Here is a 15,765-nt window from a genome sequence, read left to right as displayed (position 1 = left end):
CAAATCCCGCTCACAGAGTTCGACATCGTCTATGTCACTCGCACCGCGATGAAAGCACAGGCTTTGGCAGATCATTTGGCAGAGAATCCAGTTGATGATGAGTACAGGCCACTTAGCACATACTTCCCAGACGAAGAGGTCAACTCAATAGAGGAAGTAGTTTTAGACGATCACCCTGTATGGAAAGTGTATTTTGATGGGGTTGTCAACATCAAATGAGTTGGGATCGGGGCAATCCTCATCTCACCTATTGGACATCATTACCCTGCAACAGCCCGACTTCGGTTCTTCTGTACCAATAATACGGCAGAATACAAAGCTTGTATCATGGGTCTGAAAATGGCCATCGATCTGGATGTGCATGAACTATTGGTTATGAGAGATTCTGACTTGATTATCCGGCAAGCCCAAGGTGAATGGGAGACTCGAGACATCAAGCTTATTCCGTACAGACAATGTGTGCAAGACTTGATCAAAAGATTCAGATCCATCGAGTTTAGGTACATTCCCAGGTTTCACAACGAGCTAGCCGATGCCTTGGCCACTTTAGCCTCGATGCTCCCTTATCCAGGCAACACTCATGTTGACCCACTAGAAATCCAAGTTCGGAATCAACACGGTTACTGCAATACAATTGAGACGGAACCAGATGGTGAACCATGGTATCGTGACATCAAACGATTCCTAAAAACAAGAAAATATCCAGAGCATGCCAAAGGAGATCAAAAAAGAACTATAAGGCGGCTCGCCAATGGTTTCTTCCTGAATGGGGAAATTCTGTACAAGAGGACCCCAGATTTAAACTTGTTGAGATACATAGGTGCTACAGAAGCAGAGCGGATCATGAGTGAAGTGCATTCAGGGGTATGCGGACCTCACATGAATGGATATGTTTTGGCAAAGAAGATTCTGCGGGCAGGGTATTATTGGCTTACTATGGAGCGAGATTACTTCAGATTTGTTCGCAAGTGTCACCAATGCCAGATTCATGGTGATCTGATTCACTAGCCTCCTTCGGAGTTGCATCCCATGTCCTCTCCTTGGCCGTTCGTTGCTTGGGGAATGGATGTCATTGGGCCGATCGAGCCAAAGGCTTCAAATGGGCATAGATTCATTTTGGTTGCAATTGATTACTTCACCAAGTGGGTGGAGGCCGTCACTTTCAAAGTAGTCACCAAGAAAGCATTGGTAGAATTCGTTCACTCCAACATCATCTGTCGCTTTGGTATCCCAAAGACCATTATCACTGACAATGCAGCCAATCTAAATAGTCATTTGATGAAGGAGGTATGCGAAAAATTTAAAATCATGCATCGACATTCTACCCTTTACCGGCCAAAAGCCAATGGAGCCGTTGAAGCGGCAAACAAGAACATCAAGAAGATTCTTCGGAAGATGATCCAAGGCTCCAGGCAATGGCATGAAAAACTGCCTTTTGCTCTTTTAGGATACCGCATGACTGTTCACACATCTGTTGGTGCAACTCCGTATCTGCTTGTATATGGAACTGAAGCTGTAATACTCGCTGAAGTCGAAATTCCCTCTCTCCGAATTATTATGGAATCAGAGATTGAAGACACTGAGTGGGTCAAGACCCGATTAGAACAACTGATGTTGATCGATGAAAAACGGCTAGTAGCAGTGTGTTTTAGCCAGTTGTACCAGCAAAGAATGGCACGCGCTTACAAGAAGAAAGTACGCCCAAGGCAGTTTGAGGCAGGCCAGCTGGTGTTGAAACGCATCCTTCCGCACCAGGTGGAAGCTAAAGGAAAGTTCGCCCCGAACTGGCAAGGACCCTACATCATCAAGAAAGTGTTACCAAAAGGGGCCTTGCACTTGGTAGATGAAGAAGGACGGGTACCAGACATGACTATTAACGCAGATGCAGTCAAAAGATATTATGTCTGATATATACCCACTGTAGAATTTCACGCATTGATTTTCTCAGATTGAAGTGACAAAGGCTATCATTTTCTCGTTACTCCAAATAGGTGTCACCCTTTTGTTAAGCCTTTTGATCCGTATTTGTCTACCTGTGTACTTGAAAAAAAAAACAAAAAAGCCAAAAAAAAATCCTTATATTGAACTACGTGAGACTTGATTCCGAAAGGATACGTAGGCAGCCTTACCCTGGGTTTGGTCCCATCAGAACAAAAAACCCATATTCCTAGTACTCCAAAACTAGGGCAGAAGTTTGTTTTATTTTGACGGTGTTTCTGTAAAAAACGGTTTCCAAAAGTTGTAATTCGTTTCAAAGTTCATTTCGCCTTTTTACCTTTCAAGAGCTTCTGATCGATGTGTTTGAGAATGTTTGAAGTTCACATGCCAAGGGCGTTGGGTAACCTCCCTCATGTAGTATCTTAGTCAAAACAATAAAATAAAAAAAATGAGAAGAGTCTTATCAGTGAAAACTCGTACGGGCACTATAAGGCAATAGTGAACAAAGAGATAAGAGAGTCTTATTGGTGAAAACCCAGATGGGCACCATAAGGCGACGGTTAGTAAAGAAATGAGAGAGGTTAGTTAGCGAAAACCTGCAAAGGGCGCTACTAGCCGAATAAGGGTCTTCGATTCTCCGGTATGAGCACAACCAAGACAAATTCAAGATGAGCATTTGCGGCAGATTTTGAGAATTAGACAGCTTAGACAGATCAGGCGTCCAGTCCAAAATGCATGTCATCATTCATTGAAGTCGGCACATACCTCCAGATAAGTCTCCATATTCCTTTCCCCGAAAGGGACACCTTTTGTTTAAGCACAGTTCTTTTTTGCTTCCAATTATTATTCTATTTTTACCCATAAGTTTTTCTTTGAGTCCCTTTCGGTCTAATCCTGCATCAAAATCGAAGAAAAGAAAGGGCTGCAAAACTGGATACAGTTTCCCTGTAATGTCAAGCACAATTTAGGGCATATATGGCATTGACGAAGGCACAAATCCATCTGTGATCTCATTTGATAAGGCGAACAAAGTGTCTCAAAGAAACTGAAAAGGTCACCTAAGCAAAACCTGCTTCATAAGAAAAGTTGATAAGCACTACGGAAACAAACTGATACTGGGTGCAAGACAACTGAGCTTGATTTTAAAGAAAAAATAGCCTTGCCTTAGAGACAAGGGTAGCGGTACCATGGACATCTCGGTACCACGCTGACAGAATAGGTTTTTTGACAGCAGTGGTCATGAACCAAGCTACTCAGGGCATCAAGGCCACAAACCAACCACCACTTTGAAAACTCACAAATTTTTCTTTGTTTGAAGCAGGAACAAAGCATGCAGAATGGTGATTCTAAAAGAACGAATGTCACCAAACGTAAGTTCCTTAAAATCTCCATTTTTCTTTTACTTTTGGCATACGTCACTATTGTTCCCACCTCTTATTTTTATTTAGCTTAACCCAAGTAGAACCTTTTCGCCTAGGGGGATCCAGCTCATAGTTCCGGGTAGAAGTACTCTTCGCTCAGGTTATTTTTACGTAGCTTATCACAGGTAGAACCTTTTCGCCTAGGGGGATCCAGCTCATATTTTCGGGTAGAAGTACTCTTCGCTCAGGCTGTTTTACATTAGCTTAACCCAGGTAGAACCTTTTCGCCTAGGGGGATCCAACTCATAGTTCCGGGTAGAAGTACTCTTCGCTCAGGTTGTTTTTACATTAGCTTAACCCAGGTAGAACCTTTTTGCCTAGGGAGATCCAGCTTATAGTTCCGGGTAGAAGTACTCTTCGCTCAGGTTGTTTTTACATTATCTTAACCCAGGTAGAACCTTTTCGCCTAGGGGGATCCAGCTTATAGTTCCGGGTAGAAGTACTCTTCGCTCAGGTTGTTTTACATTAGCTTAACCCAGGTAGAACCTTTTCGCCTAGGGGGATCCAGCTCATAGTTCAGGTTATTTTTATGTAGCTTAACCCAGGTAGAACCTTTTTTGCCTAGGGGGATCCAGCTCATAGTTCCAGGTAGAAGTACTCTTCGCTCAGGTTGTTTTACATTAGCTTAACCCATGTAGAACCTTTTTGCCTAGGGAGATCCGGCTCATAGTTTTCGGGTAGAAGTACTCTTCGCCCAGATTTGCTTTTGTTAGTTTAACCCAGGTAGAACTTTATCACCCAGGGGGATTCAACATTTTTTTGGTCAGTAATACAGGGTGCCAACCCCTGGTTACATTCCCTTTTCAATAATACATGGCACCAACCCTTGGTTATATTTCCTTTTCAGTAATACAGGGTGTCAACCCCTGGTTACATTTCCTTTTCAGTAATACAGGGGGCCAACCCCTGGTTACATTTCCTTTTCAATAATACATGCCACCAACCCCGGGTTACATTTCCTTTACCAGTATAGGGTACTCTAATCCCTAGCTGAGCTTTCTAACATAGGGTCTCCACTCCCTAGTAGACTTTTAGTATAGATATAGGGCCTACTCCCCAATCCCTTTTTCTCAAGGATACACAATCCTGATTTTGTTGCTTTCAATAAAGAAGTAGTTTAGAATTTTATTACAATAACTCACGAAATTTTCCTAATGAAAACTGGGGCAGAAAAATTTCGTTCGTTTGTTTTCTATGGTGTCTGAGCAGGTTTTACCTCGAGGCACAGGGTTCGAGATGCCTAAAGAATGAGTCTCAATCCAGAATAAAGAAAAAGGAAAAGAAGTGAATCCAAAGTGCAGAAGCGAAGGAAAGATGTGGATTGCTCAAGACATATTTGAAGTCACAAGCTCTGCATGTTCCGTTTTGATCTGAAAAGCTGAAGAAGAATGAACCAGCGGTTGCAGCTAACGAGCATCAAGATTCAGATCAGAGTCTGCAGGAAGAACCATCCAAGACTCAAGATCAAGTTTCAGAAGACTCATAGATAGGAATATTGTAACTCATAGCTGATAGGCTTGTTTAGTTTCTTTTTTATTTTTGACGTAATAACAGACTACGGACCGGAGCCTCGACGAAACCTCACTCGACTTTTCAACTCATCATTCCACGGTTCTCCTTGAACTACACGCGACCTGATTCTCCTATAACCCGGGATATGTAGGCTGTCCAAAACCAAGACTCGGTTGCACCCTTTCTCTTTTCTCTTATCCTTATTTCTTCCGTTTTGAATAAAGATATGTTCAAAAATTAGTTACATGGCTCACCTTATCTTTGCTCGAAAACTCTTCATGTTTCCAAGCAAAGAGGGGCAGCTGTGAGCACCTAATTTTTGACAATATTTAATTTTTTGTCACTTCTTCTATGTAAATATTTTAGGGGTTTTAACCTACAATTTTTAGCTTTGTTACACTTTTTATTATAGGGTAAAAATACAAAATTTTAAAAGGTGAATTATTACTATTACTATTATTTTACTTTTTATTTTTATTTTTAAAATAAAAAAAATCCGAAAAAATATTAAATTATTTTTTTTAATTTTCGGGTGAGATATAAAAAATAAGAAAAGGGAAGTATGGAATAAAAAAAAATAAAACTAAAAGTGGGTGGAATTCTCTTTTAAAAAGTAAAAGAAAGTGAAAAATTAAAAGTAAAGTTTTGTGAAAATTTTAAAAAAATAAAAAGTAAAGAAAGTGGGAATTAAAAAATAAATATAAAGGTAGCTAAAAATTAAAAAAAATTAAAGTAAAAGAAAGTAGAATTTTTATAAGAAAAACAAAAGAAAGTGGATTGTTTTTTTAAGAAAAGTAAAATAAGTGGAATCCTCTTTTAAAAGTAAAAAAAAAGAGAGATTTTAAATAAGATAAAAGTAATTAAAGTTGAAATTTAAAAAATAAAAGTAAATAAAGGTGAGATTTCTTTTTATAAAAAAGAAAAGCAAATTGTAAGTGAGATTTCTTTTAATTAAAAAATAATAAAATATTTTTTAAAAAAATTAAAAATAAAATCTGAAAAATTTCGAAAATTTTGCTATAAATAGAAGAGAAAATCTGGGAAGAGAAGGGCAAAAGGAGAGAAAAGAGAAGGAGGAATTGAGAGAAACAATTTTTTTTTTCTTCTACGCTACGACAATTTCTACTCGTGTTATTCTTTCTTCCTCTTTCTTTCGAAAATTCCAGCAATTCAACACTCCAAAACCCAACAAAAAATACTTCAAAACATCCCTTTTTACACGCCAAAGAGTGGTGTTAACAGTCGAGGTCGAGGATTCCGTTGGAGCTCTGTTCACCGGCTTTGATGATCATCTTTGCTTATGCTTGTTCGGCGTTCGTCTGAGTTATTGTACATATTCTTGGAGACTCATTTAATTGGAAATCTTGCATTAAAAGGTTTATTCTTTACTTTTTTTTATCTTATTTTATGTGATTTTATTTATTTATCTTTAAACTTTATAAATAATAATGTAAATCAATCCTTAAATGTTATATGTTTAATTATGTTTCTGAAAATATAGTATTTAAACTTGCTAAAAGTTTGAAAGATTTGGACACTAATAAGTTTAGGCTTCAATTGTTGGGATGTAGGGTATTGGTATATGATAATTTATTTATTCAAATATCTAAAATCATACACTTTTTCCACAAACAATTCCATAACTTTTGGCCTTACACTAATCTTAAATTAGTTTAGGAAAATACTTCAAGTGCGCTAGTTTATTTAGGTGCGTTTTAAATAATTAAATATCATGGCTATGTGTATGGTCTCCGTGACATAATTGTGATATGTAACAAAATAAGTATTAGAACGCGTAACTTATTTCAAGATAACTTTTTTTCATAATTTTAATCAAGCAATAAAGCGGACATAGGTAAAAGATGAGAACCAATAAAACACAAGTTATCCAAAAAATAGTATAAGCCAAACATAGTCAATAAAGCAACCGTGCTAGAACCACGGGACTAGGGGAATGCCTTACACCTTCTCCCCGGTTAACAGAATTCCTTACCCAGACTTTGTTTCCGCAGATCAATAATAAAAGAGCCAAACTTTCCTTTGAATAGGGATCAAATAAAAGGTGACTTAGAACACCCAAAAATTAATTCCAAGTGACGACTCTGAATAACAAAATAATCCCTATTTCAAATTTGTCACTTTAATTGGAGAAAATTCTTTAATCCACAATCCATAACACACATTATCTTTTGGAGGGGTAGAAAAGGAGTGTGACAATTATATTATAAAATAAAAGAAGAATTGGGATGGATTACATTTTTAGCAACTTGACAGAAATGAGGACATTAAAACGGCTAGAATCACAAGCTAAAACGTGCTGGTCCACACTACGAAAATTTATACTGTTCTTTCTACTGTCGTTTATGCTTGAATAACCTTTTTCCTTTTGTCTCTGAGGTGGTGTTCAGATTGGTTTTGGTTTAATATGAAAAATATTTTGGTATGTATATATAGGTTTCAGTTATACACACTTTTACAGTTACTATAAGAAACTTTTTGCACTATTAAATAAGGATATTTATAGATAAGTTTCCTTTAAAGTGTTAGGTTTGTAACTTAAAAAATAAAAAAGGTTATCTGTCTCAATAGGTAAAAATATCCTGATTTCTTTATATTGCCAATTTTTAAATTCATACTAACTTTTTCTAGTCAATCCAAATAATAATATTTAGTGCTATGTTGCTTTGATGCTACTCTTACTTCAGAAAGTAAGCATAATTTATGATACATATTAAAATGTCAAAATCATACTTCTCTTTATATGACTTCATTATCTATTTTATTTTCCTATGGCTTGTTGGGGTTGGGGTTGGGTTTTGGTTTTTTTTTTTTTTTGGGGGGGGGGGGGGAGGGGAGGTAAAATAAAAATAATGACGAGGCCTAATATTTGGGAGAAGTTTGACATGAGATTATGTGAACTGAACTTTGAGAGACAAAATAATTTTCACCTTTTAAGCAGCAAATATAAGAACACAAATTGTACTTCCTCTATGCCAAAGGACAAATTGACCTTGGTAACCAAAATTATGAAATTTCGCAATCAAATTACTCTTTTCGGACTAGAAATAAACAGTATTTTTATCCTACTACAACAAATATGTACTTTTCTTATTTAAAATGTGAAGAGTAAATGAATACAGTAAATGAATATCTGTGTTGAACGAAGGAAACAAAAACTATACGCATCTTAAGACGGTTTCGGATGCTTAGTTTATTACCGGCTTTTGTTATTTCGGTTTTTAAAAGAGAGAATAGCTCTACGTTTCCTAGGCTAGTCTCTCTTTATAATGACTCTTGACTAATTTGTACTTGAATAAAAGTCTTCCGTTACCAAACGAAAAAAAAAGGAAACAAAGTTAATGACATCGATGTCAGAGTCAGAACTTTTCATAATATTACCAAAGATTGTGATAAGATGATAAGTATTTTTTAATTTACTAGAGATTTCGATTTCAAACTCTTAGAATAAAAGCCCTCTTTGATAGGGAACTCTTTATTCTAAAATGAATTGTCCAACATAAATTCGAACTAATCGACTTATTGAATATCAAACAATGTGTAGAAAACCAAAAAGGAGAAAGCTTTTTATTAGGGTGTTGTACTGTTGCTGCTTTGGCCATAAAGTTTTGTTCCTTTGGCAGGCAATTATTTACTGATTGAGTTTGCCTTCTGAGTTAGAGATCATGATCTAGCTGATGAATTTTTAGCTGATAAATTACTAAAAAGTATTTCTGACTTCCTCATCCAAGTCAGTAGTAGACGGAATAACTTAGTTTTCTTTGTTTGTTTAATCATCCGTTATTCGAAGTTATTGATTCGACTAATGCGAATTCACGCTGTGTAGGCCACTTAGGGCAACAAAGCTCCATATCAAGAAATTCTACTCGAGGCCCCTAGTTAATGATGGAATCCCGTCTATCCCTTCACGTGTTGCGGAAGTCAAATGTATATAGTGTGAATTAGTCACAACTACTATACCAAAAATTATGACAGTCACCAAATAATAAATAAGACAATAAAGCAACAATAAAAGGAACACCAGAATTTACGAGGTTCGGCTAATTTTGCCTACTTCCTCGGACACAACCAATATTTTATTTCACTCCAAAAATACAAGTGAAATAATACTAAAGAGAGAAGATACAAATGTCTTAAGAAGATAAGAAGGCAAATGAGAGGTGTGTTTAAATCCTAAACATTAGGCCTCCTTTTATAGGGTGAAATTCCCACCCAATTCACTCCCCAACCGATGTGGGACAATTTTGACACTCAACAAATCTCCACCTTGGCAAAATCCACATCTTCAATTTTCTCTCAGTAACAAATTTTGGTTGTGTCTTCATCTTCAATCTTCAGTGTTCAACAATGTTGATCAAATCCAAGCAATGTTGAAACTTGACCGCAGTCACCACTTTTGTCAGCATATGAGTAGGATTCTCTGTAGTATGAATTTTCTTCACCGTGACTCCACTTTCTTCTATGATTTCTTGTACGAAATGATACCGAACATCAATGTGTTTTGTCCTTGCATGATAAACTTGGTTCTTCGCTAATTGAATAACACTTTGACTATCACAAAAAATTATGATACTTTTTTGTCCAATACCAAGCTCCTTTAGCAACCCCTGAAGCCAAATTGCCTCCTTCACAGCCTTTGTAATAGCCATGTACTCTGCCTCTGTTGTAGACAAAGCAACTGTTGACTGCAAAGTAGACTTCCAACTAACTGGTGCCTTTGCAAAAGTAAACACATAACCAGTAGTTGATCTTCGTTTGTCCAGATCACCCGCAAAATCTGAGTCACAATATCCAACTACAGACTGATTGTCTTCCTGCTCAAAAACTAACCCGACATCTACAGTATTATGAATATACCGTAGAATCCACTTCACAGCTTGCCAATGCTCCTTCCCTGGATTGTGCATATATCTGCTAATAACTCCAACAGCTTGTGAAATGTCAGGCCTTGTGCAAACCATTGCATACATCAAGCTACCAACAACATTTGCGTATGGTACCTTTGACATATACTCTTGTTCAGCTTCATCTTTTGGCGACATAGTAGTACTTAGCTTAAAATGGGGAGCAAGTGGAGTACTAACTGGCTTAGTCTTTTCATCTATGCCAAAACGTTGTAGTACTCTTTTCAAATATTCTTTCTGAGATAAACAGAGTTTCTTTGAACGTCTATCTCTTATTATCTCCATGCCAAGAATTTTCTTTGCCTCACCCAAATCCTTCATCTCGAACTCCTTCTTCAGTTGAATCTTCAACTTATCAATTTCTTCCGAATTCTTGGAAGCTATCAACATATCATCAACATATAGGAGAAGATATACAAAGGAACCATCTTTAAGCTTGCGCAAATACACACAATGATCGTATTTGCTTCTCTTGTACCCTTGCCGCAACATAAACTCGTCAAATCGCTTGTACCATTGTCTAGAAGATTGTTTCAATCCGTACAACGATTTTTCAAGTTTGCACACCATATTTTCTTTTCCAGCAACTTTGAATCCTTCTGGCTGAGTCATGTAGATTTCCTCCTCCAAGTTTCCATGTAAAAACGCAGTTTTTACATCCATCTGAACTAGTTCCAAATCCAATTGTGCTACCAAAGCCAACATAATTCTAATGGAGGAATATTTTACAACTGGAGAAAACACTTCATTGTAATCAATTCCCTCCGTTTGAGCATATCCTTTGGCCACCAATCTTGCTTTGTAGTGAACATCTTCTTGGTTAGAAAATCCTTCTTTCTTTGCAAATACCCATTTGCACCCAATTGCTTTCTTTCCCTTCAGGAGATTGTCCAATATCCATGTATGATTCTGATGAAGGGACTGTATTTCATCATTCATGGAAATCCTCCACTTATCTTCTTCTGAACTTTGGACTGCGTCTTTATAAGTAGTAGGAACATCATCAGCAACAATTGAGGCGGCACAAGCAACCGTCTCTATAAGACGAACAGGTTTTGTTATTGTCCTTTTTGGCCTGCTAGTTGCAATTGATTCAAGTTGTTGTTGAAGTTCCTGAGTTGGAATCTCCCTCTCTACTGGCTCTTCTTCTAGAGGATAATCTTCATTTGTTTCCTCCTCTGCTTCTTCTGTAGAAAAAATAAATTTTCCCTCAAACTCCACCTGCTTAGAAGCACCTTCATTTTGTTTGGTATCTTCTGTTACCTTATTTACCATAGCAGATTCATCAAAGGTAACATCCCTGCTGAATATTATTTTCTTTGTCATAGGACACCATAAGCGATATCCTTTGACTCTAGAAGTAATCCCCATAAAAATAGTCTTCTTTGCCCTTGGATCCAATTTTGACTCTGTCACATGATAATATGCAGTTGAGCCAAACACGTGCAAAGAGTCATAATCTACAACATGCTTTCCATACTATTTTTCAACTGGTGTCTTGCCATCAATAGCAGCAGATGGTAAGCAATTAATGAGGTGACATGCATATGTAACTGCCTCAGCCCAAAATTCTTTGCCCAAGCCAGCATTGGACAACATACACCATACCTTCTCAAGAAAGGTCCGGTTCATATGTTCTGCCACTCCATTATGTTGTGGTGTATGTCTGACAGTGAAGTGTCGGACAATGCCATCATTTTCACAGACCTTATTAAAATGATCATTTTTGTGTTAACCTCCATTGTTTGTGCGAATACACTTGATCCTCCTATCTGTTTGATTCTCCACAGTAATTTTCCATTTGAGAAAAATTCCCAACACTTCATCTTTGCTCTTCATTGTATACACCCACACTCTTCGGAAAAAATCATCAACAAAGGTTACAAAATAGTGTTTCCCACCCAATAAAGGTGTTTTGGTATGACCTCAAACATCAGAGTGTACATAATCCAATATGCCTTTAGTATTATGGATCGTTGTACAAAATTTAACCCTTGTCTGTTTCCCTTTAACACAATGCTCGCAAAACTCCAAGTTGCAAGCCTTTACTCCTTTTAACAATCCTTGATCTGATAGAGTTTTCAAGGATTTTCCTCCAGCATGTCCCAAGCGCATGTGCCATAGCCTGGTTGCTTCTGCCTCTTTTTCGTCACTGGATGTTACTGTCGCTGTCCCAATAACTATACTACCACAATAACGGTACATGTTATTGTTCTTCCGATTGGCCTTCATTACCACTAGTGCACCGGAGCATACTCTGATCACTCCATTTTCTGCAATGATTTTGAACCCTTTTGATTCTAGGGCACCACAGAGATGAGATTTTTCTTCAAACCCGGTACATATCGAACATCTATTAATGTTCTGATCATTCCATCATAGTTCCTTAATCGTATTGAACCAATTCCATATGAGGTAAGAGGGTTGTTATCCGCTGTGTAGACGACTCCATATTCTCCTTCTTGAAAATCCACGAACCAGTCCCTGTTGGGACACATATGATAGCTACAAGCTGAGTCTATCAACCATATGTCTGATAATGTTGATGGCTCTGTTGTAACTAATGAGAAGTCTAAATCATCACCATCAGCTACATTTGAATCCATAATGGCCTTTCCATTGTTATGTTTGGCCTTATTCTTCAACTTCGGACAATCTTTCTTCCAATGCCCATTTTCTCGACAAAAGGCACATTCATCTTTGCTGGCTCTAGATCTTGACTTGGATCTTCCTTTATTTGTCCTCATTTGATTTTGAGGGCGACCCCTCACAACCAGTGCTTCTCCTTCTCCGCCCTTCTGTTTTTCTCCCTTTCTTTGTTCATAGCTGTAAAAAGCCGAACAAACTTCTCTGAGAGAAATTTCGTCATTTCCATGGAGTAGAGTAGTTTCAAGGAGCTCGTTGTCACACCTCCTTTTTTCCTACACCCCGGAAAAGGTATAAGAGAGTTTTTTCCAACTTAAAGTGACAATCGAAACGAGATTCATTTATTATTAAAAATTCAGAGTCGCCACTTGGGATAATTTATGGTGTCCCAAGTCACCGGTTCAAATCCCAAATTGAGGAAAAGATTGACTCTGTTTTACAGTCCGCGAACACAGAAATTCGGGTAAGGAATTCTGTTAACCCGGGAGAAGGTGTTAGGCATTTCCCGGTTTCGTGGTTCTAGCACGGTCACTCAACTGTTATAATTGGCCTATTATCTGATTTTAATACATGTTTTAGCCTATGGTTAAATTTTAACTTATTAACCGCTCTCATTCATTTTTTAGGAAGATTGCAACGTCATTTAAAATATGTCTTGAACCACGTCACATAAATGCACCCACAGTCCACGAAACATTTTATTTAACGTTGTTGGGATTTGGATTTGGGTCACATGAAATGCACACCCGAGTTTAGGAAGGTAATTTTAAATTACGCGCCTAAAGCAACTACGCATGTTTCAACTTTGCGAGGGCCATAGAAAATACGCTAAATAGCATGCCTCGAATTCTATGGATTTAAAATTAATTAAATGAGGGCCATGTGTTTTGAGGTTTTATTGTGGATGGAGTGGTATAATTGATAAGTACAAAAGACCTAAAGAAATGGGTTAGCTACATGTATATCACTAGAGCCTTTTGTTATATCATACTACAATTCAGAAAGGTGGAGTTGGCATTTATGTGAAAATAACAAAAGACAGGTGCCAGCTTTGGGTTCATCTCCATGTCATCTTCAAAAGACCGACTTTCGATTTCAAATTCTAGAAAGAAACTAACAAAATTTTATAGCAAAATAATGAATCTTAAATGACCATATGAGCACAAAAAGAAAAAAAATCATGCTGAGAACTATTCGGATGAACCAGAAGGAACAAAACAAACATGGACATACAAAAATGCATTTTAAACTTGATTATAATAAAGAACACGCAAAGTAAAAAATTTATTTAACACTATACTAAAGAGAAAGTTGTAGTATCACCACTATAACTTCTACAGTACCATTTTCAAGAAGAAGAAGTTGAATCTTCACTTGGTTAATTTAAGAAAATATGCAGCCAATAACATAAATTGAAGATTAGATCATTCCACTAACGCAATCTATTTTTTTTACATCTTAACGTTGACAAATTGTTCAACTTCACATACTTCTTTAAATTTCAAAATATGAACATGGTGCTACATGATCTTGAAATCTAAATATAAACAAAACAATACCTGCTAGTTACAAGTCATGAGCCAAGAAAAATAAAATTAAAAAAAAAAAAAACGAGACAGAGTCATGAACATACTAAAATAATGTTAACATTTGCAAATCTCAATTCACTCAATCAAAGAAACATCATTCATGCGAACAGATCCAATACGAAAGAAACTTTATCAAAAGAACCAAATCAATTTACTTCTGCTTCAATAAAGATGCTCCGACATTTTTTAACTCAAGAGCTTGAATTACATACCTACAAGAGAGTGAATTCAAATGAATAAAATCTGAAAGTTGTAGAATCAATACAGCAACAACAACAAAATCTCTATCAACTCTTCTTCAAACCCAAGATTCAAGGCCCGAAATGTTGAAAGAAATATTTAATGAAAACCTTCAACCTAAATTTCTCTCCTCCCCCTCTCTTCTTTTTTTTTCTTTTTAAATTTTCTCTTCTATTTATAGCAAAATTTTCGAGATTTTTCAGATTTTTTTAAAAAAATATTTTATTATTTTATTATTTTTTAATTAAAAGAAATCCCACTTACAAATTGCTTTTATTTTTTTATAAAAAGAAATCCCACCTTTATTTACTTTTATTTTTTAAATTTCAACTTTAATTACTTTTATCTTATTTAAAATCCCACTTTTTTTGCTTTTTAAAAGAGAATTCCACTTATTTAACTTTTCTTAAAAAAACAATCCACTTTCTTTTGCTTTTTAAAAGAGAATTCCACCTACTTTTACTTTTTTTTATTCAATACTTCCCTTTTTCTTATTTTTTAAATCACTCCTGAAAATAAAAAAAAATTAATATTTTTTCGGAATTTTATTATTATTTTAAAATAAAAATAAAAATAAAATAGTATTAATAGTAATAATTCACCTTTTAAATTTTGTATTTTTACCCTATAATAAAAAGTGTGACAAAGCTAAAAATTGTAGGTTAAAACCCCTAAAATATTTACATAGAAGAAGTGATAAAAAATTAAATATTATCAAAAATTAGGTGCTCACACTCGTACTCATCAGGAAGTGACCCCAACAACATCAAGGCCAAGTCACCATCATCAAAAGTTGCATCCATATTTTGCAAATCTGTGACCAACTTATTGAAATTGGTGATATGTTCATTCATCGTGATACCAGGAACATAGGTGAAGCGAAACAGTCTCTTCTTCATGTACAATTTATTTTGACTGTTTTTCTTCAAAATTTTATCCTCCAGTACTTTCCATAATTTACTTGCAGAAGTTTTCTTTGTGTATGGATATTTCTTCTCTCTAGCAAGGTAGGATCGAATGGTACCGCAAGCAACACGGTTGATAATTCTCCAATCTTCTTCTCCAATAACATCTGGTCTCTTTTCTTCAATAGCAAGATCTAGCCCTTGTTGAAAAAGGACATCTAGAACCTCGTCTTACCACATCCCAAAATGTCCTGACCCGTCAAAAATTTCTACCGCAAATTTCGCATTTGACACAATTCTTGTCATAAGCGAAGATGCCAATGATGACGTATTGTTGACACTTGATGTAGATTCTTCTTGTTTATTGTCTCCCATCTTTGACACAAATATTATTTAATAGCTGACGACACAAATTAAGATTATTTCCTTTCTGGTGTGGAAGATCAGACTAAGCTGCAACCACAGAGCATACTCACACAGAACCTTGACTCAGTTACCAAGATAAATCTTTTCTGATGTGGAAGATCAGACTATGCTGCAACCACAGAGCATACTTAGACAATACCTTGGCTCTGATACCAGTTGTTGCGGA

General features: G+C 36.4%; 1 protein-coding gene across 1 annotated transcript; it reads left to right on the top strand.

The window, feature by feature from the left end:
- The first annotated feature begins 339 nt into the window (after positions 1–339).
- LOC138875856 (uncharacterized) lies at positions 340–1,008 on the top strand. The gene has a single exon (XM_070154730.1). The coding sequence runs from the start codon at positions 340–342 to the stop codon at positions 1,006–1,008; it is 669 nt and encodes a 222-aa protein (XP_070010831.1).
- The last annotated feature ends 14,757 nt before the right edge of the window (positions 1,009–15,765 follow it).

The sequence above is a fragment of the Nicotiana sylvestris genome, chromosome 8 (assembly GCF_000393655.2).
Source record: "Nicotiana sylvestris chromosome 8, ASM39365v2, whole genome shotgun sequence".
Classification (NCBI taxonomy): domain Eukaryota; kingdom Viridiplantae; phylum Streptophyta; class Magnoliopsida; order Solanales; family Solanaceae; genus Nicotiana; species Nicotiana sylvestris.
Note: the sequence above shows the minus strand (reverse complement) of the source record. Positions and strands in the feature narration are given on the sequence as shown.